The sequence below is a fragment of the Candoia aspera genome, chromosome 10, assembly GCF_035149785.1.
Source record: "Candoia aspera isolate rCanAsp1 chromosome 10, rCanAsp1.hap2, whole genome shotgun sequence".
Taxonomy (NCBI): Eukaryota; Metazoa; Chordata; class Lepidosauria; order Squamata; family Boidae; genus Candoia; species Candoia aspera.
In genome coordinates, this window is record NC_086162.1 from 24,175,021 (window position 1) to 24,200,578 (window position 25,558).

Genomic DNA, 25,558 nt, shown 5'->3' on the forward strand with positions numbered 1-25,558 from the left:
ACAAGCAGTTGGGTTGCCTGCTGCTGCTCAAGATGGAGTCCTAATGTACAAAAAAATAAGTATTTGAGAATGTGGGAACACATCGTTGGGGGCTTCCCTATTGGGTCTGTTTTGGTCCAGAGAAGTCAGGTGGAAGTGAAACTAGGTCAGTGTTACAACCATCATCCTGGGAGCTGCCACCCCAGTGTTTACTGGTCCTGCGACACCCATTCTGCTGTTTCCTCACCTCCTCTCTTTTTCCATTCCTCTCCTTTCACAGCGTGCTAGATCTCAATGCTTTTGAGAGGCAAAACAAAGCTGAAGGACTTGGGATGGTGACTGAGGAAGGAACAAGTAAGTTGCTCTGCCCCAATTTGAGGCGCTCCAGCAAATCAGTCAAGAGCTGAGCCCATCCTGCTTGTCTTAGCTCTTCTGCCCCATAAGTCAGGTGGGAGGCAGCACCTCCCTCCTCCTGCCACCCCCAAGGTTGAGTCTGGCCACCAGATTTGTCTGGAGGGTGTTGCTTAGGGCCCCCTGGCAAAAAAGTCAGCGGTCTTGGCCAGGAGGTATTGCATGCTGAAAATCCCCTGGTTTCTTTGCTGGAAAATGCCTTCCCAGGCGTTTACCCAGGCTGGATGTGGAACCGGCTCAGAGCTCTTTTGGGAGATTGGGGGCAGAGTTCTTTCCACGTCTCTGGGAAGGGATGCAAGAGAGTTTTTTTCAAGATGGACACTGGGGGCTGGAACGTCACCTTGCACAGTCCTGCCCAGGGTTCATCCCCTCCCTCCTCTTTCCCCAATCCCACTCCGATCCTCTGCATATTCTCTTTGCGTTCACTGCTTCCTTCTGATAAGACGCGGATTAATTGAGATTTCTAAACCCAATAATGGATTCTCACCCTCCCAACCAACCCTCCTCCCCCTCGGGTTCTCTAGTCTCATCCGTTCTCCATTCCACATTAATGGCACTTGAATCTATTTTGGGGTTTTTTTCATCCCTCTCTTCAGTTTATAATCGTCTCCTTTTCCTTCCTTGCTGTGATGTCTTGCACTCACCTCCTCTCTCCTCCTTCCTCCTTCTCTTCCCTCCCCTCCCCTCCCCTGTTGTCACTGCTGCCCCTCCCTCAGTCATCAGTCGTGAAAATGGTAAATAATCTCTTCTTTTGTGAAATTCAGTTTTTCTTTATTGGTCAGTTTCTTGGCTTATTTTATTTTTCGTTTTACTTGCCCTTTCTAACCTGAGACATTTAAAGCTAAAAAATTGATCAGAACCCCCACCTCCTATTTCCTCCCAACCCTGGTTTAGAATCCAGGATCCCAAAAGCCTTGAGGAATTCACAATGAGTGTCTAACATACTGGGTGCTGCAGATGTAGAGAGATCTGAAGGTCCTACATTTGGACCAGCTAGACGATGGGCAAGGTGGATGTCAAGATGTGGGACTTCAGAATGATGAAGCGTCTGTTGGAAACGGTGGGGTTGCCTTAAGTGACATGTCCTTAGAGTCTGGAGGTTCTGGACCAGTGAGGACTTTTGCCCACTCAGCTTCAACTCCCCAGTCTTCAGACCTGACTGAGTATTGGTGACCAAATCACTTACCTTGACTGAGAATATGGGCTTTATCTCAAGTGAAGCAGGCAGGAGGTTGTAATCTGTGGGCCAGGCAAGGATATATCAGATATATCAGTCCACCATTGAACCTTCTGTGCTTACCAGTTGGAGGTGGGTTTACTAGTTAGCCTGGTCTGTTCTTTGGAAACTGGACCATGTTCCTATGGACAGAATGGCCAGCTTTCTTGTTCTATAGCTGGCAAGGCCCAAGAAGTGAGCAGTCCTAGGTGGTCTTCTAGGAAGACCCAGCAGCCAAGTTTGGTTTTGATTTCAAGGCCCAAGCTGGAGAAACATCTGAAGTCTGATATTTCCTGGGGAAGAGTCCCTACTGAAGTCAGAAACTTCACTATGAGGTTGTTCCCAACCATGAAAGATTGTTGGGTTTTTCTCACCTTTGAGTGAAGGCATCATGTTCAGCCAGAACCTGCAGAAATGGGGAGCATAAACATGCAGCCCATTAGACCTGTGTCAAACCTGCACTGGTGGAGGGGGTTCTGATCAGTCTTCAGAGGGGGCAGGAAAGTGTCCTGAACTCCATTTGGTGCATGTCCTTTAGTTAATGAAAATTTCTCCAGGACCACACGTTATTCTACTTTTCCCCCAAAAAAGTCAGATTGGTGTTCTCCACATTGTGTTCTTCTAAGCTATGCCACCCTGCCCCACTTCAGGAGCCCTGATGGGCTCCTGACTACTTCTGATGCAGCTCACAATTCTTCCCCACCCAGCTGCCCTTTTCTTCTTCATCCCATTTTCAGAAGTCTTAAGCACACTTTGTTGGCTTGCACAGCTTGCACCCTCCCCCCATTTTGTTCATTGCAAAGTTATTTGTTCCCTATTGCCTGTGTAGGCCCAGCTTAGAACGGTGACAAATGAGGGTGCAAGCACAACTGTGTAGCTGTGTTGGTGCTAAAAGTGCTTTGTAACAGTGCAGCATCATTGTAATAATTAGATATTAAATACTATGTCAGTGTTCATGTAGGTATCTTCTGATGTTCTGTGTTTCGAAAAGCTGCGTGTCTGTATATTTGTGCAATATTTACAAGTGCAGTAAGCAAGTAGAAAAGTTGCAGGGTAAAAGCGTAGCATATTTGCAATGCCTTCTTGGGTTTCAGTCTTCTAGATAAACACTGGTCTTGTCTCAAGAAAGGCTGTGTACGTAGGGAGTAGTATCCCAGTGCAATGGTAAAATGCTCTGAGTCCTTCTCGGTTGTATTGGACGGCTCATGATAGCTATTTAGCACCTTTTTGAGAACTCTGAGTGGTACCTGTTGCAGCCGTGTTATGTTGTAGTGATGCAATGCCTCTGCAGTCATACCTAGAACTTTACTTTAAAACAGTGTTTCTTGACCTTGGCAGCTTTAAGATGGGTGGACTTCTACTCCCAGAATTCCCCAGCTGGGGAATTCTGGGAGTAGAAGTCCACCCATCTTAAAGCTGCCAAGGTCAAGAAACACTGTTTTAAAGTAAACAGTTAGTGATGTTGAAATACTCATTGTTGGTATCTCTTGTAAAGGATGTACTGACCATGTTATTAGTAAGATACTGTAGAGTACTTATGTAGTAACATGATAGCAAATTTGTAGAAATTGAGATAACGAACCTTTTTCGGCATCTGAAATTGCACCATCCTTTTAGTAACTCTGTTCTCATTAAATTCCCGGTTAATGCAGGAAAGTCTGTCTTGAATGCCATCCTCCAGTAACAGTCTTGTCCTTCTAGTGGTCCTCTGGTATTACGTTGGCCATATTTTTAAAAAGATCTCATAATTGTGCTTGTTCTATTATTTGATGTCATCTATCTCTCTGTAGTAAGTATCCTTCTCTTATAGTAACCTCATAGCAACCACATTGCGGCCTTCCTTGTAGGAAGCCTGCTTTTGGGGCTTCACTTTAACATGACAGCCACCGGCATTGTGATATCCATAGATCACGTTAACGCCTTGTCCTTGTAAACCTCCTGTCTCTGTGCTTTTAGACAGGGATGTGCAATTTTTTCAGGGAAGGGCACTCAGTAGCAAGCAATAGTGAAGTGCCCACCCGCCCAAATTGGTGAGGTCTGGATAAAAAATACATTTCATTTCAATTTAATTAAAATTGAATTAATGCAGTGCAATCAATCATTGCACATCATGTATTTTATGATGCTTCCCTTTGGTTAAAAATTACAATTAAGAAGCCAATTTTGGAAGAGCCATGGCCAGGCCCTTGAGCAGCGCTGAGTATTTGTGTTCTGCAGGTGTAGTTTCTCTGCTGTCCTGGTACTGTCTTTATAACTGTCCTGTCCTAACCATGTTGTCCTGCTTAGCTCCTTTGCTTTCCCACATTTTTTAAAAAATTTTTTTTTGATGCTCTAGGATTTTTCTAATTCAAACTGTGTTCAGACACAGTCACTCTCAATGAGGTAACTTGGAGCAGCAAATTTCCCTCTCTGTCCCTCCCCTCGAGCCCAGCTTCCATCTGCAATTTTACCCAGTTTTGAAGGGAAAATAAAGCAAGAGGTTCTGGTGGCAGATGATGGCCTGGGGTCATCCATGAAGCAGAGAAGGCAGCTTCATGAACAGTGGAAAAAGGATTGGTCATTAATGCCAGCTGGGACATATGAATGCCACAGGAGGAAGAGAGCGCCTTCATGTGAATGGTGCGGGCGGGCGGGCTGGCTGCCAGTCGTCGCCCTCCCCACACCGTTGGATTCATATCTTCGTTAATGACCAAGGCCACAGAACGGATGATGTGACTCAGTTCATGGACCTTCTTCTGCAACTAATGCTATTAACCCTCAAGGACAGGGCCGATTCCTGGGTACCACCTTAATTCTTGCTTTATTCCTACTCTGTATTTATCTCCATCTCCTTCCACTGCTGTCTTGTTGTGCTGGCATCTACTTGCTTGCGTTTTATTCCTCCCATACCAACCCTCACTCACATGTTGTGTATCGCACTCTGGTCCTGTTCCCATGAGCCATGAAAAGGGTTTTCCCCAGAAGTACATGGCAAATACTATCCCTGGGCACAAAACGTAATGGCAAGAAAGCAGAAAGCTCTCATTCATGCCAATGTTGGTTAACCAGAACTTGGCAATGATCTCCCACTCCTCCTCTCTCCCATCCCATCATAACACTTCTTGTCCCTCCGCCCTAAATGTTGAAATTCCATCGTCAGATATGCGGAAATTCTGCCAAGCTGTTGACATTGAGCCTTTGCTGGAATGTCACAGATGTTGATTTTCTTCGGCAATATTTTGTGCACCTTCCTGCCTTCCTACACCATGGAGCCAAGCAGTCCACTAACCAGGTGCATGATACTCTGACCTTACTACCACTAAGTCAACCGCTGCAACCCTCACTTCAGCTCTGTTCCCTGATACCAGTCCCCCAAACTCCTTTTTCTGAATTAATTCTTCTTTTGCTCCGAAATAATCATTTAAGATTGGCGGATACAAAATCTTAGCAGACCTGGGCTCAGAAGTCCTTAACTTCACTGCCCATTATAGGCAGCTGGGTGTATATTAAAATACTGGAACCATCCCCAGATTGAAGAAGAACCTTTTGAAATACTTCTGCACTTCTGAGAAACTGTTCTGCTCTTCAACCTTCTCCTCTGTTACTTTTCAAAGAGCAGCCCAGACTTTGAATTGCAAGTTCAGAACTCCCAACGCTTTTCATTCTAGCCTTGGTTTGGGAAAGTCATTAAGAGCATCCGAAATTCCACCAGCTTTTGTTTAGTGAGATAAAGCTTGCAACGGGCAACCAGGATCCCCATGACTTTACTTCAGAACAATCACTTCTTATTCCCCAGCTTCCAGGGGAACTCATCCTGAGTGAGTCCTGCAGGGTTGCGTCTTCACCCAGTGTGCAGCCGTGTTTTTGCTGTGTGGATTGCCTTGCCCAGACTAGCTTGTGCCCAGCATTGGAGAAATCCAGTTTGCACTAACTGCATAACTCCCCGGCCCACCCTCTGTTCCACCCCCATTCCTCCTCTCTGCTCCTCCCTATGTTGCTCCTGCTAATGTTAGCCAGTTCTGTCTTTTTCCTCAACCCTCTCCCTGCTCTAGGAGAGAAGGTGATGGCCGACGACTTGTTTACACAGGACCTCTTTCGGTTCCTGCAGCTCCTTTGTGAAGGACACAACAATGGTAAGTTGAACTTGTTGAGCCAAAGAGAAGGAAGGGTTTTGCCCCGCAGCTGGGGGCTCCAAAGCAGGAGCAGATTGACAGGAACGGGAACAGCTTAATAAAATGTGTTAGTCTGAAAAGGTGTTACCAGACTTGTTCTGCTTCTGGGTCGTGAAATTTACCATATGGTCTCATACCAGTCAGTTTTTCTTTTCCCCTCTCTTTTCCTCCTTATTAAATGACCTCCCAGTAGAGGTAGAGGGGTTAGTGGACCAAGGAAGGAGGTTGAAGGGTTGAATTCTCACCCTGCTGCTTTCCCTTGCAGATTTCCAGAACTATCTGCGGACCCAGACGGGCAACACCAACACAATCAACATCATAATCTGCACGGTTGACTACCTCCTACGCCTTCAGGTGAGGGCAAACCCCTCCCAGCTGAGGTGGTCCTGGTGCAACAAGCATGGCTTCTGCCCCATGACAACTCTGCCACATCCATGGCAATAGTTGGAAGAACTCTTTGCTGGTTGTTGGGCCTCCACAGGATGGAAAATCAGCATCTGTTCTCTTCCTTCTCTTCCAAATATCCAGGAGTCCATCAGTGACTTTTACTGGTATTATTCAGGGAAGGACGTGATTGACGATCAGGGCAAATGCAACTTCTCCAAAGCAATGGCCGTGGCCAAACAGGTCTTCAACAGCCTCACTGAGTACATCCAGGTAAGGCTGGAGATGGGGCAGCCCCATAAGGCGAGGCCCTTCTCCTCCAGAACGTCCTGTGCCTTGGCCTCCGGTCCTTTTAGTATCGCCCAGAGGAGCAGGCCAGAGGCAGAAAACCATCCAGTCACGCTTCTCCGTGGTTGGATACACCTGTTGGTTGTTTATAAGGACAAGAAAATTATAAGGACGAGTCAGCCAGAAGCAACCATGATCAGAGAGAGGTCTAAGGAAAAGAAATGTTTGGTGTTAAATGGCCCGTCTGAGGCAGCCTTCCCCAACCCTTTGGCCCCTTTGGGACTGTAACCCCTACATTGCTTGATTCATTCATTCATTCATTCATTCATTCATTCATTCATTCATTCATTCATTCATTCATTCAAAACATTTATATGGCCACCAACTCAGCCAAAGAGGTTCTGGGTGGGTTTACAAAAACCTTCAACAAAACCTAAGGAAAATAATAGGAAACCACAATACATAAACCTACAAACAATAGTAAAACAATAAGATAATAAGTTTGTGTATCTAAGCATTGCAAGACCCACCTGAAGGCCAGCGTGGCCCTTGGCAACCTTGTTTTGGTCTTCTGCATACGATTAATAGGAAATGTTCCACTCCTTGGACTTTTTTTGCCTTCCTTCTCAGGGGCCTTGCACTGGGAACCAGCAGAGTTTGGCACACAGCAGACTGTGGGATGCTGTCATCGGTTTTCTCCATGTCTTTGCTCACATGATGATGAAATTGGCTCAGGTAAAAAGAAAATTAAGAGAGAGAAAGAAAGAACTGTTGTTTTGTTTGCACTCTGCCTAAGGAAGGGTTACCAAGAAATAAAAAGATTTTCTGTGCAGATGAAAACCAAGATCAGATTTCCCCACTAGGAACCAATGTCTTTCACCCCAACTGCAGCTCTGGTCACCAGCTGACTGATCATGCAACAGCAGCTAAGCAAGAAAACTAGCAAACAAAGCATTGACATTTGCCTGGTCATTCAGTATCGCAGTTAAGTCTTGGGTCTGAGAGCTGAAACCCAGGGATACAGCCATTCTTAGCAGTCCCTGCCCTTCTGCACCTGGAAACTGGTTGCTGAATGTTGCCAGCTGGCTTATCCATCGTGGTGTGCAAAACATTTTGAATTAAAATGTTTTGAGCTTGAAACAGCGGTTCCAACCACACCAGAGTTGTTCTTGGGGCATGCTGGCCATACCACCAGGAGTTGATTTATCTTATTTACAGCATTTAAAGATTGCTCCAATCCACTGGGTGGCATATAACTCCCCAAGACGTCACTGGGATTAAAACCATACAGACAATGTAAAAATAAATAAATAACTAGTTTTCCTATGAAACCAGGAATCATGAATACAAAGATTAAGAATAATAATAGAAGACCCAATCTCATGGCCCAACAATGAGGCAACGATCAAGAGACAGTGACTCTGGCTTGATAAAACACCCAGGTTCTCCCCATCGCACATTAGGAGGACACAACCGAGAAGGCTTGCTTACGTGGCCTGTGAAGGTGACAGTCTCTAACCAAGGGGACATGTAGCAAGCCCAGCCAACTGGGTCTTACCAGGCAGGCAGATGTTCCTGGGAGAAGGGAGTCCTGCAGATATTTCAAGAAGAGTGGAGCGATATTGACGTTTCACTGGTCTGTCGCCATGGCGTAGGCCCAGATATGAGCTCTCAACCCCCACTTCGCCAGGTTCACTCCTTGTTTTACACCAGCAGTGCTCTAGACATTTGTTGGTTCACTTCATCCTCAGAAAACAAGGTGCCCCTTGGGTTGGTGAATTCGGGGATGGTTTGACTGAAGGCCACTGCCACCTCCCTATCCCAGCAGTTGGTTAGGGCCCCCATGGGAACTGCCCACCGTCAACTTCCCCAAGCACCTTCTGGAAGCCAAGCAGTTTTGTTGGACGCCTGGTTCTGATCCAGTGGCATCCAAGTATAAAACGTGCAGGCACATTGGAGGTATTCTGAGCTCGAAACGGGATTGTGTTGAGGGTGGAACCCTTCTGGTCATGTGGGCCCAAGCCATTCGAGCCTCAAGACATTTTGAATCCAGGCTGTTTGCTGCACCCCAACCAGACCAGGCAGGCTGAGCAGGAACAGCGAGAAAATGTCTCTTTTGGGCAGTTTTCTCTGTAGGTCAGGCCTCCATGTGCATCTGTTGCCTCTGTAGTAAAGCCCCTAAAACTTCTAGCTAGATGCTGGTTGCATATAAAAAGGTATATTGTTTATTTATTTATTTTTATTTATCATATTTCTTCACCGCCCATCTGGTGTAGCGACGACTCTATTAATGTTGTTAATTATCTGCAAGTCAAGGATCTATCTGAGAGCTACCTTGCTTGGAAAGGGACTTGTTCTTGAACATGGGTGAAGTTGGGGAACATGGATGTTAGGGGATAGCCCTGCTCACCTCTGCACTAACCCTCAGGCTCCTGGGGCCTGTGCCCCCCTTTCCCCTGCCCCCTCCTGGGCTTGGCCAGGCATGATGGAAGATGCAAGGCCCACAGGATGTTGTACAAACCCTGGTCCTTCTCTCTGCACAGCTGGACCCCAAAGGAGCAGCTGTTGGCAGCTCCGACAGCATCCTAAGATCGGGGGGCACCCAGAAGGGCTTCCGTTTGATCTGCCACTGCAAATCCCGGGAAAAAACCTCCTTGCTCACAAGATATTTGAAATCCTCCTTCCCCCTTAACATTCCTGGCCTGATTCGGACCTTGCAGAAGGGAGCTGCAGTCAGTTGGCTGGGGATTATGGGTGTTGGTCTGGAGAGGACCGAGTCAAGGCAGGCTGCGTGGGTCCAGAGAGGGAGTGGCCCCAACTGCCATCTTGCCACCTTGACTCCTCAGGGGCTTCCGCCCGACAGCCACACGCCCGGCTTTCCGCAGAAGGTGGAGCAGCTCAGCCTACCCCCTCAAAATAAAGCACCATGCTGGATAGTTAGCCTAGCAAAATGCAAAACTGCTCTTAGAAATGCTTCTGAATAATTTTTTTTTCCAATATGTGACAGACGAGCCAACCCCCAGGGCTTCAAAACGGCGTAAGAACCTTTTCTGTGGTCTGTGGCCCTCCATCCCACCCCTCCAGCTTCTCCTCCTGGTTTACTTTTGCAGTCACTACCCTTCCCTCCCCACCTCCTTTGCTCCCCCTTTCCTTTCACCAGGCCAGACCAACTGACTCCTTTCTCACCCCAAGAAAAAAGGCCGTTCTGCCCTTGTGGCCGATCCTGTTGGCCAGGTCTAGGTTTGAATTGCCCCAGGTCGTCTTGCTTGCACAGCCGTGACAGACGGTGGCAGGCCAGGGGAGGCAAAATTAATTCTTTAGCCAGGCAGCCCTGAAGGTGACTTTTGCAATCTGCAGAAGCTGATGTGTAATTTTGTCTTGTACAAATTTTTCTCATTCAAGATTTTCTAGGGTCCGAGGTGAATCGCCTCAGCCCCGTCAGGCCCCGTAGTTTTGCCTCGCCAATAGTTACAAAGCCTGCTGGGTTGGGCCTCTGTGGGTCAGCCGGAAGCGTGGCTCAACACTTTTTGCGGCCACCCGCTTCACTCCCATTTGTGGCTCTTAATTTTCTGCTCTTGTCTATAAGTGCAAAAGGTCCCACAGTTGCCAAGTTTGAAAAACACTGATCTAAAGGAATAAAACTTTGGCTGATTGCCCCCCAAACTTAAGCAGAATTGGTACTGGTAAGAATTTGCTGGCAGGTCAGCAGAAAATCCCAGGCCCGAAGGCTGGATTGGGACATTGAAGAGTAAGCAAGGGCATCCTTACTGGTGCCAAGAAAATGACCCAGCTCTGTCTGCCTGGTCCCCCAGAGTCAAGGTCATCTCAGGGCAGGCTTTTTTATCTCCCACTCCTTAAAATGGAGCCTTGCCTGCCAGATGCCTTCTCCTCCATTAACTTAATGTGGAGGAACAGCCTGTTTGATCTGGCCTCTTTCGCTGTCCACTCTGCAGTGGCTGCTGCTTGCTGCTCATCCAGCTTTCCCTTTGTGCCATGTCCTTTCTGCTTTTCTGCTCCAGCTGTCAGGAGACCGTTGAAGGCTCCATGCTTGACCATTGCTTGGGCTTGCTAGCCCATGCCCCATCCAGGCTCATTTTGTTATCCTGCAGCACTGGTGGGAGGGATAGAGGGGGAGGCATTGGGTGGAAGGAAGGAGAAGAGGAGGACAACCAGCAGCAAGGCGGGTGGACTCGATTACAGCAGCAGTGGGCGCACTCTTGGGGAACCTGAAGGGCCAGTTAGGGACAGATCATCCTGGAGAAGCTCCCTCTAAACAATCGCCAAGTGTCGACACCAACTTGATGCACATAATCAGTCAGTTGGACTGAACAGGAGAGCCCCCCTTCCCTGGTTTATGCCGGTGGAGCTCTGCAGTTGTCCAAGCCCCTTGTACGCCCTGCTCTTTTTAAGCCAAAGGCAATGGGTGCTGCTCCTTTTGCAGAAGGATGAGACTGAGCGCTTCTGCATTACAGACCTAGGTTGGTCCAGCAGTCCTTTGCTCCCTCAAGAACTCCCACGAAACTGTGGTTCTTTCAGAGAGGCCCCCCAGAGCTTCCCAAGGTGCTGGAGTAGAACCCAAGACGGGCAGAAGCCTACATTCTATTAGCTGCTGCAGAGCAGGATGGAGAGGGCGGTCTGGAGCACCCCATCCCAGCCTGCTCAGCACACACGGGAGTGGGAATAGCCATGGGGGCAGCTTCAGAAGGGGGAATCCCTCTAGAGCTACCTCTTTTCCTCACCCAAACTGTCTCTTTGTTGCGCTGCCCATGAGGAGCATTTTCAGAGTGAATCCTACCCTGAGGTAAGGAAGTCTCCGCCTGTGCAGGGGAAGAAACGCACTCTGTCTGTGTATTGGGGATTAATTCCTCATTGAGATAGCTCTCCTCCAAAGAGGATGGGGGGAGGCTTTGGAAAAGGGGCCCACGTCATCTGAGCATGTTAATAGGCTGCTTTCTCTACATGTAGCATAAGAACACCGTAGCTGGTCAGGTTGGATACGCCTCCACTGACTTCAGATCCCAAACTTCCTCTAGACTTAGTTTCCATGCACTGTGGGACCCCAGCGGGTCTTAGCGGGTGGGCTGCTACCCCTATCCATTGGTTTCTGTGGGTTCATGCAGTCCTTCCTCCTTACACCTATCTGTGATTGCGTTTTTATTGTCTGGCAGGAAGCCAACTGGTGTGGGTGATGTTTAGAATACTGATGGGTGAAGGCTTATGAGCAAAGAAGGGCTGGTGTGCTTGGGGGGGGGGAGCGTGCATTTCAAGGAGTCCTCAGGGCAGGTAAGGGGAATAGGTCCTGTTCCGCAGCACTCGGTGTCTTAAGCTTGCCTGTTCTTCCAGGATTCCAGCCAAATCGGGCTTCTGAAGGAGCTGTTGGACCTTCAAAAGGACATGGTGGTGATGTTGCTGTCTCTGCTGGAAGGTGATAACCTGACATCACTCCGGATGAATCTCTGGGCTCCGTGTTGGCTTCCAAGGGCAGAACCACCTGCCTTCGGCTCGGTGTCTGTGACTGGGGCGCTGCCTAAGAACGTGGAAGCTAAGGACAGCTGCTATGGACAGTTTTAGGCAAAATGCATCATGTTTCCTTCCCTAAGGCCCTGTTGCCTCTTCTCCACCCCAGGAGAGGGCAGGAAAACAGGGCGTATTCCATGCCTGTTGACTCTGCGTGGAATTCCTTTCCAGAGGAGATGACGTTGGTTCCATCTTTGCCTTGTCTTAGGCAGGTGGCAAGAAGTGCACTCGCTCCGCCGCCCTTGGAGCTTAGGGCACTTCTGTTTTTGAATCTGTGATTTTATACGTGTTGCTTTAAGCTTGTCTCCTTGGAGGCCCTAATGGGCAGAAAGACCATTTGTGAGTTCTGTACTTCCACTGCGTACCTAGTGAATACGTTCTATAAAGTAGAACTCCTAGTCTGTCAGCCCAGAGTGGACAATCAGGAAACTCCCAGATACTTTGGCTAGAACAGACATCATCACTGACGGTTGGCCGTGTTGCTGGAGCTGACTGGAACTGTAGATCAAAACGGGTTCCCTAGCCAGCAGATCCCTCTAGGGCCCTGCAGAGAGAGAGAGATTTTCAGATGTTACTTCTAGAGATCCTCGAAGGAACCAGCCCACAGCAGCTGCTCTTTCTGTCCCCATTCTTCCCTACCATCTCTCAGACTATCTTTCTGTCCTGCATGCTCAGTTTTATTCCTAGACCGAATCTGTAAATTGGGTCAGTCTTGGTCCTGTTTCTCCAGGTTGGAGAACTTGAAGCCATGAATTTAAAAAAAAAAAATTACTAAGGCAGAGCAGAGATGTGAACTTGGAGCCATGGGTCTCTGCAAGGGGGGAAGTGTGGGGGGCAGGTGACATCACGTGTTCTAACGTCACAAAGTAAATGACATGACATTGTGTCATTGTGTCATTGTGCCATCTGCCAAAGATACAAAGACGCATGTGACTTTCATATCCTATCTATCTCTCGACAGAGGAATACAATATGCCTACCAGCATAACTTGCTTGTCTTTCCTCTGCATTCAGTCCTGTTGTAAATTTATAATTTGTATCCTTGATGTATTTACTCAGGAAATGTGGTAAATGGCACCATTGCTCGGCAGATGGTGGACATGTTGGTGGAGTCCTCTAGCAACGTGGAGATGATCCTCAAATTCTTTGATATGTTCTTGAAGCTGAAAGACATTGTGGCATCAGATGCCTTCCGGGATTACATCACAGATCCACGGGGCCTCATCTCCAAGAAGGATTTCCAGAAGGCCATGGACAGTCAGAAGCAGTACACGGCGTCCGAGATCCAGTTCCTTCTGTCCTGCTCAGAGGCTGATGAGAATGAGATGATAGACTATGAGGAATTCGCCAACCGTTTCCAGGAGCCTGCCAAAGATATTGGCTTCAACATTGCTGTGCTGCTGACAAACCTCTCCGAGCACATGCCTCATGACCTCCGCCTCAAAACCTTCCTGGAGCTGGCAGAATGCATCCTCAACTACTTTAATCCCTATCTAGGCCGCATCGAGATTATGGGTGCCAGCAAACGCATCGAGCGCATCTACTTTGAGATCAGTGAGACCAACAAGACCCAGTGGGAGATGCCCCAGGTCAAGGAGTCCAAGAGGCAGTTCATCTTCGATGTGGTCAATGAAGGGGGTGAGTCAGAGAAGATGGAACTCTTCATCAACTTCTGTGAGGACACTATCTTTGAGATGCAGATTGCAGCACAGATTTCAGAGGAGGAAGGAGAGGAAGAGGAGGAAGAGGAGGAGGAAGCAGAAGGGATAGAAAGTGGGGAAAAAGAGAAGGTGTCAGCACCTTCAGAGGCATCTTCAGTCTTTGGTGAGTTCCTGGAGAGTGTCCTGAGTTTCTTCCACACGTTCACATATCGCAATATCCGCCGACAGTTCCGCAAAGTCAAGAAGATGACAGTCAAAGAAATGGCGGTGGGAGTGGCCACCTTCCTTTACACCATCTTGATGGGCGTCCTCTTCTTCTTCTACAATGTCCTCAAGGGCTTCTTCCTCCTTATCTGGAACACGCTGTTTGGTGGTGGCTTGGTGGAGGAAGCCAAGAAGCTCACAGTGACAGAACTGTTGGCCAGCATGCCTGACCCAACCCAGGATGAGGTTCATGGAGATGTTGCTCCCTCTGAGGAGCTTGCACAGGAAATGGAAGAAGGGGAAGAAATACAGGCTGTGGACCCTGGCAAGGAGGAAGCATCTGGTGAAAGCGGAGAAGTTTTTGGAGCGGATCCAAAGAAAGAGCATTTCCGTTCAATGGCCCCGGATGCACCTGGTGGGCTTGGAGATATGGGGGACACAACCCCAGTGGAACCTCCCACACCTGAAGGGACACCCATCCTCAAGAGGAAATTGGTATGATTGCGGCTTGAGGTGGTGGGATTTACTGGGAAGGTCCAGTGTGGACAAAGTGGAGGGGAGAGATCAAGTTTAGAGAATGTGGGCCTGACAGGGGCCCATAGTCTGGACCGAAACCCCAGTTTTGAAGGAAAACAGAGCCTGGTGGATAAAAGGTGAAGGGGGGCTGGATCTGTGTCCTGCTCTAGAGATGTTGGGAAGCCACTCAAACCCTCATATGACAAAAGTAGGGCTGGAGTTTGCCCTTTCAGGCTGTATGGAGGTTGGGGAGATACAGTACATACCTTAATTCTTCAACCTACAGGATGCCATTCCAGTACCGAATATGCCCCTATTGAGATCTTGCAATCTCTTCCTTTCTGGGTCCTGTCCTTCCCTTTTGTTTCTTCCCTTGGATCCTGTTCATTGATGGATGTCTTGTGATTCTCCAGGTGGAAGGAGAGGGAGAGGAGGAAGAGGAGGAGGAGCTGCACCCAGCGCTGGAGAAGATTGAGGAACCCCCCGTAGAGCCAGAGAAAGCTGAGTTGAGTGGCTTGGATGTCCACCTGTGGTCGCAGAGTTCCTGGGGGTTCATCCGAACCCCATCAAAAAGATCACATGGCAGAGGTTTTCATTGCCTAAGAGCACCACAATTCGGCTATTTTTTTAAACCGAGAGTGTTCTAGTCTTTATGATTTCAAATACCTATTTAGAAGTTTGTGGGGAATCTCAGCTGGAACAGTGGTTAGATTAGATTTTCAGTTGCTTCTGGGAAGAGGGACGTTTGAACGACCTTCCTAACAGAATCCAGAATGAATTATGCAATGTAAGAAGTGGAAATAGGCAGAGTGCACCGGGTACTTCACGCCCTGGACTTTATCCTTCTTCAGAGATTTACTTAAGCTTCCTTTTAAAGAGATGATACAGTTGTGGAGACGATAGACTGGAAGCAGCGTCATGGTAAGATGTCCAGTTTCTTAAAAATAGGTGAGAACAGGGTTGGCTTGGACCTGGAGCAGCTGCCCACCTCGTTCCATTTTGTCTTTTTTATTATTATTATTATTATTATTATTATTATTATATGCCACCCTTTGCTGGGATTGATTCTGGGTGATTAGCACAAATAAAATACCAAAGCCAATGGCAGAATAAAGCTAGCTGTATAAAACAGGGCAGTGAAGAAAATGTTGGCATCTGAAACATAAATACTTGAGGGAATAGAAAGGGGGTGATCTGAAAGAATACAGTGCCAGGAGTATTCTTTTGGTCGGGCACAGTGGCTAGAAAGGGTGGCGTGCTAATCCGCAACATGGTTTCTGTGCCCTCCTCTCCACTTCTAGTGCTGAAAATGGGGAGAAGGCTGCAAAGGAGGAAGAGGAGAAGAAAGAGGAGGAGAAAGAACCCAAGGAGGAAGAGCCGCCACCGCCAGCCAAGGAGAAGAAGAAGGTGGCCCAGCGTCCAGAAAAGAAAGAGCCCGAGCAGGGATGCTCAGAATTTTGGAATGAGTTGGAGATCCAAAGGGTCAAGTTCCTGGTAAAGCCTCTCTTGGTTTGATGGGCATGTGTGCTCTAGAAGAGAAGGAAACCTAAGATGTCCTCCTGATTCTGGTCAGGAGCATCTCAGCGAGCATCTTCCTGAGGCACTTGGGTACCATAGAATTTGGGGGACGAGCACCTCTCTAATCTACCCTTCCTGGTTCTTGGAGAGAAACCATATTGATGGACCTGAGCCCAAGCCAAGACACTTAACAACCATAGCTAGACCTGCAGAGACCAGGATGTCACAGGATAGTAGCTCTGTCTGACCTGATCATCACTATGAGTGCCGGTGTTTCTGGGTTGTCCCATTTAACACTGAGACCTAGAATATGGGATGTAATAAAAAATTACTACTTCTTCTTGAAGAGAGATCAGAGTGGTGTGCAGGGCAGGAAATAAGATCAATTGCTCTTAAAATATGATATGCTATAAAACAACAACATAAAAGCAGAAAAAAAGAAAGCAAAGGAGTTAAGACAGTGTTTCTCAACCTTGGCAACTTTCAGATGTGTGGAGTTCAACTCCCAGAATTCCCCAGCCAGCCATGGAATTCTGGGAGTTGAAGTCCACTCATCTGAAAGTTGCCAAGGTTGAGAAACACTGAGTTAAGATGAGCTTAAACAGGTGAAGCAACTTTGTTGGAAACAATTTGACTGCAAAACCTGGGGGATTCAAGTTTCTAAAGCAAATCCACCACTGCATAACACTTAACTTTATCGTCCCATCCTTTCAGAATTACCTGTCCAGGAATTTCTACAACCTACGCTTCCTCGCCCTCTTCCTGGCCTTTGCCATCAACTTCATCTTGCTGTTCTACAAGGTAAAATATTTGCTGATTGATGGGAGTTGGCTCTTGGGAGTAGACAAGCAGGAACACCATTATCAGATTCCAGATGTAGTCTGGGAAGCGGGTGAGGTGGTCCACGGAAGACAGGACTTTGGTCATTTCTAGCGTAGCATTCTTGGATCCAGAGGAACCGGGCGGTGGAATCTGTGAAGAGGATGGGGCAGAGAAGAGAGTAGGCATTGCCCTGGGAGACAAGTGTTCATAATGCTCAGAGCAAAAGACCAAGGATGGGGAAAAGCCAGGATTGTAGGACTGGGCATTGGCTCTTCCTCATTTAGATCCTTGCCTCGGTCTCTTTCATCTCAGTATCTTCACCTATTATGACTTCAACTTCCTAGGTGTCCGACACACCACCTGGCGAGGAAGAGTTTGAGGGCTCTGGTCTTGAAGGGGATCTGGACACAGGATCTGGGGCAAGCTCCAGCTTTGGTGCAGATGACAATGGTGGCAACGGGGACGGCAATGGCAACGGGGACGAGGATGATGAAGACAGTGTGGTCTATTACTTCCTAGAGGAGAGCACGGGCTACATGCAGCCGGCCTTACGGTTCCTGTCCATCGTTCACACGTTGGTGGCTTTCCTCTGTATCATTGGCTACAACTGCCTCAAGGTGCCCCTGGTCATTTTCAAGCGTGAGAAGGAGCTGGCCCGCAAGCTGGAGTTTAGTGGGCTGTATATCACGGAGCAACCGGAGGATGACGACATCAAAGGCCAGTGGGATCGTCTGGTGCTCAACGCCCTGTGAGTGAACGGAGGGGAATGAGTATGGAGGGGCTCATAACTGTTTCCCCCCACAAAGCCACGGCAGCCCCATTCTGTTCTGAACATGTTGTAATTGAGCTAAAATTGCAAATAGAGGAAGTAAGAGTTACTTATTGGCCCACTTGAACTGTTCTTAGCTGAGTATGGCTGGATGTTGTGCTGCTTCAGTGCCTGGGCTGCTGAGCACCTCAAAGGCGTTCCTCTAGCTTGAGTCGAAAATGGAAGGGTGGAGAATTTGATGGACAGAACAGTTGGGCCATCTGCGTTATGGCGGCATGGAGATGGTGCCTGGAGAAACAAGTCAGGAGTTGTTTGTTGAGAAGGGAGGATGGAAAGTCGGAGAAGCAAATGGCAGAGAACATTACGTGTAGGATAAGCTTAGCTGGGTCAGATCAGCGTCCTCTATGATCCAGCTTTCTGCTTCCAGAGGGGCCAACCACGTGTCTCTGGGAATGTGGGAGAGGTTGCATCTGCTTTGGCAGTTAGCATAGAAAAGCACATGTAGCTATTGGGAGTCTTCTCCTGAGTAGCTCAATAGAACAAACGTAACCATAGTGAGGATCCTACCCAAGTTGGTGGCCACTGGTGCATCTTGTAGTAGCAAACAAACAGGTCTACACCAGCTTCCTATGTTGTTAATGTTCCTGCTCCAAAACATTGCCAAGCCTTTGTTTTGGCATGATTCAACCTTTTACCCTTTGTAATGTTACTTGATAGCTGTGATGACATATTTCACAGTCTCGGCACCCTGGCAGGTTCGGCCACTGTGAAGCACTTGAGCTGTACAATGCTTGAATGTTCATTGTATTGGGATTGGGGGGCCCCGCAGTTGAACTGCAGGCAAGAATCTGACACCTCTGTCTCTGAGTTCATCAGGATCCTAATATCAGCCAAAGTTTAGCTAGAGTAGCACCAAATAGCTTTGTGTAGTAGCTGTGCATTATTTTAGTTGTAAATCGGCTGTTCACCATAATAAAAGTATTCTTGTTAGCAGTAGCGCGGGCCAGCGTTTGTATGAGTTAAAATTCAGCTGAGTGGAAATCAAAGGGGCTTTTGGGGGGAAATGAGTTTGCAAAAGGAGGAAGAGGGCAGAATGGACATTGCAAGGGGATTAAAGGGGACTCCTAGCAGAGCAGAAGGCCTGGACGGGTGCGAGAGAAGGCGATGATATTCCTGATGGCTTTTTAAAAATTGCTTCCCATTTTTTCTCTGTGCTAGGTCATTCCCGAGCAATTACTGGGATAAGTTCATCAAAAGAAAGGTGAGATTGTCTGCAGTTCTTTGGGTGGAGAAACAAGGGTCTTCCCCAGGAGGCGGGGTGGGCAGGAAGGGTCGGATTGGTGCCAAGAGTCCAAAAGAATCTCTCTGCATTTACTGCAGTTTTAAAATATAATTATGCACGATTGTTGCTTTCCTACTTCTCCAGGTCCTAGACAAATACGGTGACATCTACGGGCGAGAAAGGATCGCAGAACTTTTAGGGATGGATTTGGCCAGCCTAGAAATCACAGCCCAGAATGAGAAGAAACCGGAGCCGGACAAATCGTTCTTTACTTGGTGAGAAAGGAGGACAAAACAGGAGGGCAGAGAAAGATGTGGGGCACCAGATAATGCTAAGATTGGCACTGATATCCTGACAGGCAGACAAAGGGAGTATTTGAAGTTGTAATTCAGGGTATTAATATTTCATTAGTGTCTGTAACATTGCACAATAGTAGAAGTGGGTTCCCTGCCAAAGGGACTCTCAGGAGTAAATGCTCTTTTACTGTTATGTAACATTTGTTAAGGCTTTACTAAAGGACTTTATCAGGACTTTCTATTAAAAATGCGCCTATTCAGAGATAACATGTTACACTAGAACGATGTCTCTCAGTCTCAGCCACTTTAAGATGGGTGGACTTCAACTCCCAGAATTCCTCAGCCAGCAGGCTGGCTGGGGAATTCTGGGAGTTGAAGTCCACCCATCTTACAGTGGCCAAGGTTGAGAAACAGTGGACTTAGAGGGTGGAAAGAAGCCAGCTGCAAATGTAAGTCATGAACCCCATTTAAGTTAATTTAACCACTTACTGTACCCTGGAAATGCAATCTCTGAATTAGCCCATTTTTTTAAAAAAAGAGTCTTACCAGCCCTGAACAGTTCAAGTGGATGTAGTAGAAGTTACCATTATCTGCCCAAGGCAGGACGGCTGTGCTGACGTACAGGTTCCCTTCACACCCTAAATGGCGAAACCTGGGATCTGCCTCTAAACATATGTTTGAAAAGAGAGACAGCCGAACTTGATGGCTGTTCATGCAACACCCTTGTTTGACAAATGCTGGTCCTGTTTGCAGTCTACCTCTAAACTCTGTTTAGCAGGCACTTACCAAACTGTGATCGGCACACAAATATCTACCATGGTTTCCTTTTTCCTGCTTTCTCCTTCTCAGGGTTAGTTCCATCGACATTAAGTACAAGATCTGGAAATTTGGAGTCATCTTCACTGACAATGTAAGTGAGAGGACAGAGCCCAGGGCAGAGAGATTCACTTCTAAAATAAACTGTAACGATACTCCTTTCGTCCTGGAGAAATTTTGTCCCTGTGGTTCCTAAGACTCAATGGCACATCAGCAGCAGCACTAATACTACTTGGTACCACTTTCTGGAAACTCATCAACCCAAAGGCCTGGACTGTGAGGAACCCACCCATCCCTCAAGTGCCTTTTGGGAGAGGAGATGATGGGTCTAAAACAAGGGATGCAAACTCTCTGTTAAGCCTGGGGTTTGACTCCTACACTCTTAGTGTTTTCTAAACAAGCTCAGAATTTGCCCTCCAGCCTAGCATTTAGGCCAGTGTTTCTCAACCTTGGCAGCTTTAAGATGCATGGACTTCAGCTCCCGGAATCCCACAGCCACCCATTTAGACTTTTAAGAATCATAGGCTTATTCCTTTTTGTAAACAGTAGCCTAGACTTCAGGGTTGCAATGGAAACAATAGAGACTTTGTGTTGCTCACCTGCTGCCTGTTCCTCCTTTTAAAAAGGAAGTGGCTCAAATGTCCACACTATCTAAAACTGTAAATAAATGAAGCTGACTAAGTTACACCAAAGACATGAATTGTAATTGGTTTAGAAGTTGATTGTGTTGTTGACTTCAGCAAGGGCATCCACTGCTTCAGCGGATGTTACCTAGATGTCACCTAGTCGGGTCACAAAATGGCTGCAGGCAAGCCACCAGGCTCAGAGAGCACCAAGGATTCCACAGGATGCGGTCAAACAAGTCAAGATGGTGGCCACCGTGCTGTATTCGAGGTTCTGCGATGCACGTTTAAAATGGGCAGAACTTTGACTGCAGTTGTGGCTGCCATCTTGACTTGTCTGACCATGCCCCATGGTGATTCCAACATGAATGTAATCCAGATCCAGATCTCTTTTCCTTTGGAATTGGCGGTTGAGAAGGAATGTAATGTCATCCTTCGGGAGCTAGACAAATTGGGGAGCAGCGGGGCAGCTACTGATATTTGCAGAGGGGCCATTTTTATGTGCCCGTGACGTGGTTTGTTCATAGCTTAATGCCAGGGGATATTAGCAATACCTTCCTCTTCCTACTATCAAGGTCCTCGAGGACACATTCACTTGCTCTCCATCCAGCCCCCAATGCAGCTGTTCTTCTCTCTTTCCCTCCCACTGCAGTCCTTCCTGTATCTCTTCTGGTACATGGTGATGTCCATCCTTGGCCATTACAACAACTTCTTCTTTGCTTCCCATCTTCTGGACATCGCCATGGGTGTCAAGACACTGCGGACCATCTTGTCCTCTGTCACCCACAATGGCAAACAGGTCAGTTGGGCCGGGGGAGAATCCTGTCCTCTGCTCCATAGTGGTAGGATTGGAGCCAGAGAACGCTGCTGTTTCCTGCCGCCCAAATGACCATCTCCTGCGCGCGCACCCTCTCTCCCCAGCTGATGATGACTGTGGGACTGCTGGCAGTGGTGGTCTACCTTTACACCGTGGTCGCCTTCAACTTCTTCCGCAAGTTCTACAACAAGAGTGAGGACGAGGATGAACCTGACATGAAATGTGACGATATGATGACGGTGAGACTGGACTGGGAGACTTCCTGGACGGGCATTCTGTCGGGCATCTGGAGGCACCGGGGTGGGGAAGGCCGAGCTCTGCCCGTGCCCTGAGCCTGCCTGCTTCCTACTCTCTTCCCAACACAGTGTTACCTGTTCCACATGTATGTTGGAGTGCGAGCTGGTGGCGGCATCGGTGATGAGATCGAAGATCCGGCAGGGGACGAGTATGAGCTTTACCGCGTGATCTTTGACATCACCTTCTTTTTCTTTGTCATTGTCATCTTGTTGGCTATCATCCAAGGTGAGAAGTGTATCCCTTCACAAGCCTTTGCTGTATCAGTATGTCTCTTGCCTGCTTCCTTAATTCTGGCCAGGATTCTCGGGAACAGAACTGTTTCTTGATGCTAGTGGTGAGATGTTGGGCTGTATTGTATCTTCCAAACAAGGGTGTCTTGTCCTTGAGCATCTTCAGGACGTCTTTTCCACTGACTAAGCATGACTGATCCTCCTGCCTTTTGCAAAGGGTAGCAGTTTTCAGAAAACGTTCCTTGGCTGTTTTCCCAGCTCACAGAGAAGGGTGGCTTCGGCACTGGGGCTCCAACTCACTTTACTTAATCTCAGCTTTCTCTTCTCTTTGACTTTTTGGCGTCCTTTTCCATTCCCCCAGGTTTGATCATCGACGCATTTGGGGAGCTGAGAGACCAGCAGGAGCAAGTGAAGGAGGACATGGAGGTACGCTGAGTTGCCTCTCTGTTGCTTTTCTTCCAGTCTTTGTTCCCAGAGAAGTTTTGTCCACCTCTTTGTACGGGGCATGTAACACTGACATCTTTAATTGAATAACGAAACCGCCAATGGATTCATCAGCAGAAAAAAGTGTCAGCCAGTCTATGAGCAGAAAATGCTGCAGCTAGCAATTTTGCAGGGGGATCTGCAAGGTCAGGATCATTATACAACTGCCGGAATATAAATTTAAGGAGCGCCCGGAGGTGTCTGCAGGATGTGGTCAGTGGAAGGGAATCTCTGTAGCTGAGGGTTGAACTGTGGAGTCCTTGGTGCTCTCTGAGCCTGGTGGTTTGCTTGCAGACATTTTGTTACCCAGTGTTACCTAGATGTCACCTAGTCGGGTAACAAAATGGCTGCAAGCAAGCCACCAGGCTCAGAGAGCACCAAGGATTCCACAGGATGCGGTCAAACAAGTCAAGATGGTGGCCACCGTGCTGTATTCGAGGTTCTGCGATGCACATTAAAAATGGGCAGAACTTTGACTGCAGTTGTGGCTGCCATCTTGACTTGTCTGACCATGCCCTGTGGACACCCCTGGGAGCACCACTTATTCAGTACATTATTTTGCTCCTTACCAAGCAACTGGGCAGGATCCTGCCCATCTACTTTCTAAGTAAAAAAGGTGAATGGGACTCCCGTGTGGGTGCAGCCCCACAAAACCCTCTCCCAGTGTTGGCCTTTCTGTGCAGTGGTGGCAACCAGTTTGGGAACTGGAAAGAGGAGGAAAGTGGGAAGAGCAGCTTGGGGATGCATAAGCCCCCCTGGAGGAACATGGAAGCAACTTCTGCTTTTGTCCCCGACAGACCAAATGTTTCATCTGTGGACTCGGCAGCGATTATTTTGACACGACGCCGCACGGCTTTGAGACCCACACGCTGGAGGAGCATAACCTGGCAAATTACATGTAAGCAAGGGATGGGAGAAGAGAAGGCTGTGGCCAGTATCTTCCTGGTCTTTATTCTGTAGCTCTGAAGGTCTCAGGAACGAGAAGACTATTCATGCCTGGAGCTTACTAAGTAAGGCAGGTCCTTACTAAGCAGTATGAGGAGGCGGTGTAGCAGCAAGATGTCCACTCGGCCCATGTCAGCCCTTCACAGTAGTCCCGGCCAGGACACCGAAGTTATTAATGCTAACACTACTTTTATTACAAGGTTACAGTAACAGAATCTTGCAAGTCTCAATGCGCCTCTCCCTTCACTGCCTTTCCATTCAAGAGAACTAAGGAGAGTCAGATCTGAGACGCTTCCTCAAGTTACATTCCTGCTTTGGACTCAAATTTCTCTTATCTGACCATTGACTTGGTTGTGGCTCTTCCTCCTGTTCCTCACAGGTTATTCTCACAGCCCATTTCAGTCCGTTAGGACAGAATTACAGGAAGGGTGCTAAGAGGGGGGACTTCCTCTCCCCCGCCCCTCTTAATTTCTCTGTTTCCCAAAAGGCGGCATTGCCCATCCCCTTGCTGGAATTCCTCTGGATACGGCCCACGGCCCATGTTTCTCTGAATCTGCAGATACGCTGCAGATGCTTGGCATGACTCCTTTCCTTTCCTTGAAAAGGTTTCCATGCCATTCATTTCTGTTACGAGTATGGATGCTGAGCAGGAGGAGGCCCCCACTATCCAGGGGGGAAAATGCATGTGTAGTTTGGAGGCTTTGAACTGTCATTCAAAGAAACCCAGAACGGACACGCCTTGAGTTTGGGGGTTTATCTGTCTGGGTTTCCCACGCTCCTTCAGTTTGGTAGGATTTTCTGTCTACTATAGCAGTTAAATAAACACTAGAGACTTTCTCCTCGTCTCAGCATGCTTAAGCCAGGACAATGTCCAACTGTCTTCCCCTTGTAGGTTCTTCCTGATGTATCTCATCAACAAGGATGAAACGGAGCACACCGGCCAGGTGAGAGGGCATCCTGATGGTGCCCAGGGAGGGGAGGAGGGGAGGGAAGTTAAAACTTAACATTATTTTGCCTGATTTTTCTCCTTTTTAAATTATTTGTTTTAATAATATTTTTCTTTTTTTCTTTTCTTTTTTACCTTTTTCCTTTTCCTTCACATGGTTTGAGGAACAATGACAAATAATGGTGATACTGAGATTAATGTTTAGAGCAGCGTTTCCCAACCTTGGACATTTTAAGATGGGTGGACTTCCACTCCCAGAATTCCCCAACCAGCCATGCAGCGTTTCCCATGCTGGCTGGGGAATTCCGGGAGCTGAAGTCCACCCATCTTACAGTTGCCAAGGTTGAGAAACACTGGTTTAGAGCTTTATAGACTGTTTCAGTTAAGAACTTAATTCTATACATTTCATTCAATCATTCCTTCAATCATTAAATAAGGAATTTTAAATTTTAGGATAATTGAAAACCCTTTGCTTATTTGCTGATATCTTATTCTGCATCCCCTATGTCTTTTTCCACTTTTTTTTTTCCTTTTATGTAGTTGTTCATTTTGTAAATGTTTTAAAAAATTAAATTATTAATTTGGTTTTTTTTAAAAAGCGAGGACGCCTTCCTTTACCAGCAGGTTCCTGTGTTCTCCCCTTTGCAGGAGTCCTATGTCTGGAAAATGTACCAGGAGCGTTGCTGGGATTTCTTCCCGGCTGGCGACTGTTTCCGCAAGCAATACGAAGACCAGCTCAGCTAGAGGCTTCCCCGGGCTAAACAGGAGGCAAGGCAGCTGCCCTGAGTCCCCCTCCCTTGCCCCCTTCCTTCAGCCCTAGAGAAAGGGGGGCAGCAGCAAAGCAGAGTGGGACACCCTGGCTGAGTCTCAAGCTTTGGGAGAGCCGCTTCATTCCCCCCTCCCCCGTCATCACCATCATTTCTTCTGCCTCTTCCTGTCAAGCCCCCTCCCCTCCACTGAAGAGATGGGTATCTCTGCCCCCTGGAGAAATGCCCAGAGGGTCCCGGGCTGCTTGAGCTGAGCGAGCCTCCCACTTGGCCAGTAACTCTTCCCAGCTCTTTCCGGTCCCCTGGGGGGAAATCCACACAATAGCTTCCTTCCCAGGTTAACGCCCCGCCCCTCAGTATCAAGTGCCTTTTATTGGCCCTTACCCCAGGAGAGGGGAGGGTCTACAAACGGGGAAAGGGTAAAATACTCTTTCAGACCAACCAGGATAAGGTTGGAGTGAATTTGCTCCCGGTTTCTGTCGCCCAGCGTAGTGGGGTGGCGGAGGAAGGCAAAGAGATGCTGGTCTTCTAGCCCAGGTTCCCAAGAAGGGGAATGCAGCCCCCTCCCTCCCCCCTCCCCCTCCGCCAACATCAGTAACCCTTGCAGTTAGTCCTCCCCC

The 25,558-nt window shown here is 47.9% G+C and overlaps 1 protein-coding gene across 8 annotated transcripts in view; it reads left to right on the top strand.

Moving 5' to 3' along the window:
* The window catches only part of RYR1 (ryanodine receptor 1), a 124,656-nt gene extending 99,138 nt beyond the window's left edge, over positions 1-25,518 (top strand). For 2 of the 8 annotated variants that reach the window (XM_063311932.1, XM_063311933.1), the window contains 9 exons: positions 260-333; positions 1,107-1,124; positions 5,638-5,718; positions 6,023-6,111; positions 6,286-6,414; positions 7,060-7,164; positions 9,437-9,466; positions 11,773-11,854; positions 13,006-14,639. In XM_063311932.1, the coding sequence (XP_063168002.1) occupies positions 260-333; positions 1,107-1,124; positions 5,638-5,718; positions 6,023-6,111; positions 6,286-6,414; positions 7,060-7,164; positions 9,437-9,466; positions 11,773-11,854; positions 13,006-14,312 (1,915 nt within the window). In that variant the 3' untranslated portion in view covers positions 14,313-14,639. Of the gene's footprint in view, positions 1-259; positions 334-1,106; positions 1,125-5,637; positions 5,719-6,022; positions 6,112-6,285; positions 6,415-7,059; positions 7,165-9,436; positions 9,467-11,200; positions 11,231-11,772; positions 11,855-13,005; positions 14,640-14,752; positions 14,833-15,628; positions 15,822-16,559; positions 16,647-17,011; positions 17,416-18,654; positions 18,698-18,862; positions 18,994-19,863; positions 19,925-21,105; positions 21,253-21,374; positions 21,510-21,635; positions 21,793-22,158; positions 22,224-23,077; positions 23,179-24,117; positions 24,170-24,819 lie in introns of those variants that run through there. The other 6 variants (XM_063311935.1, XM_063311936.1, XM_063311937.1 and 3 more) reach the window with 4 other exon arrangements.
* Positions 25,519-25,558: the final 40 nt, after the last annotated feature.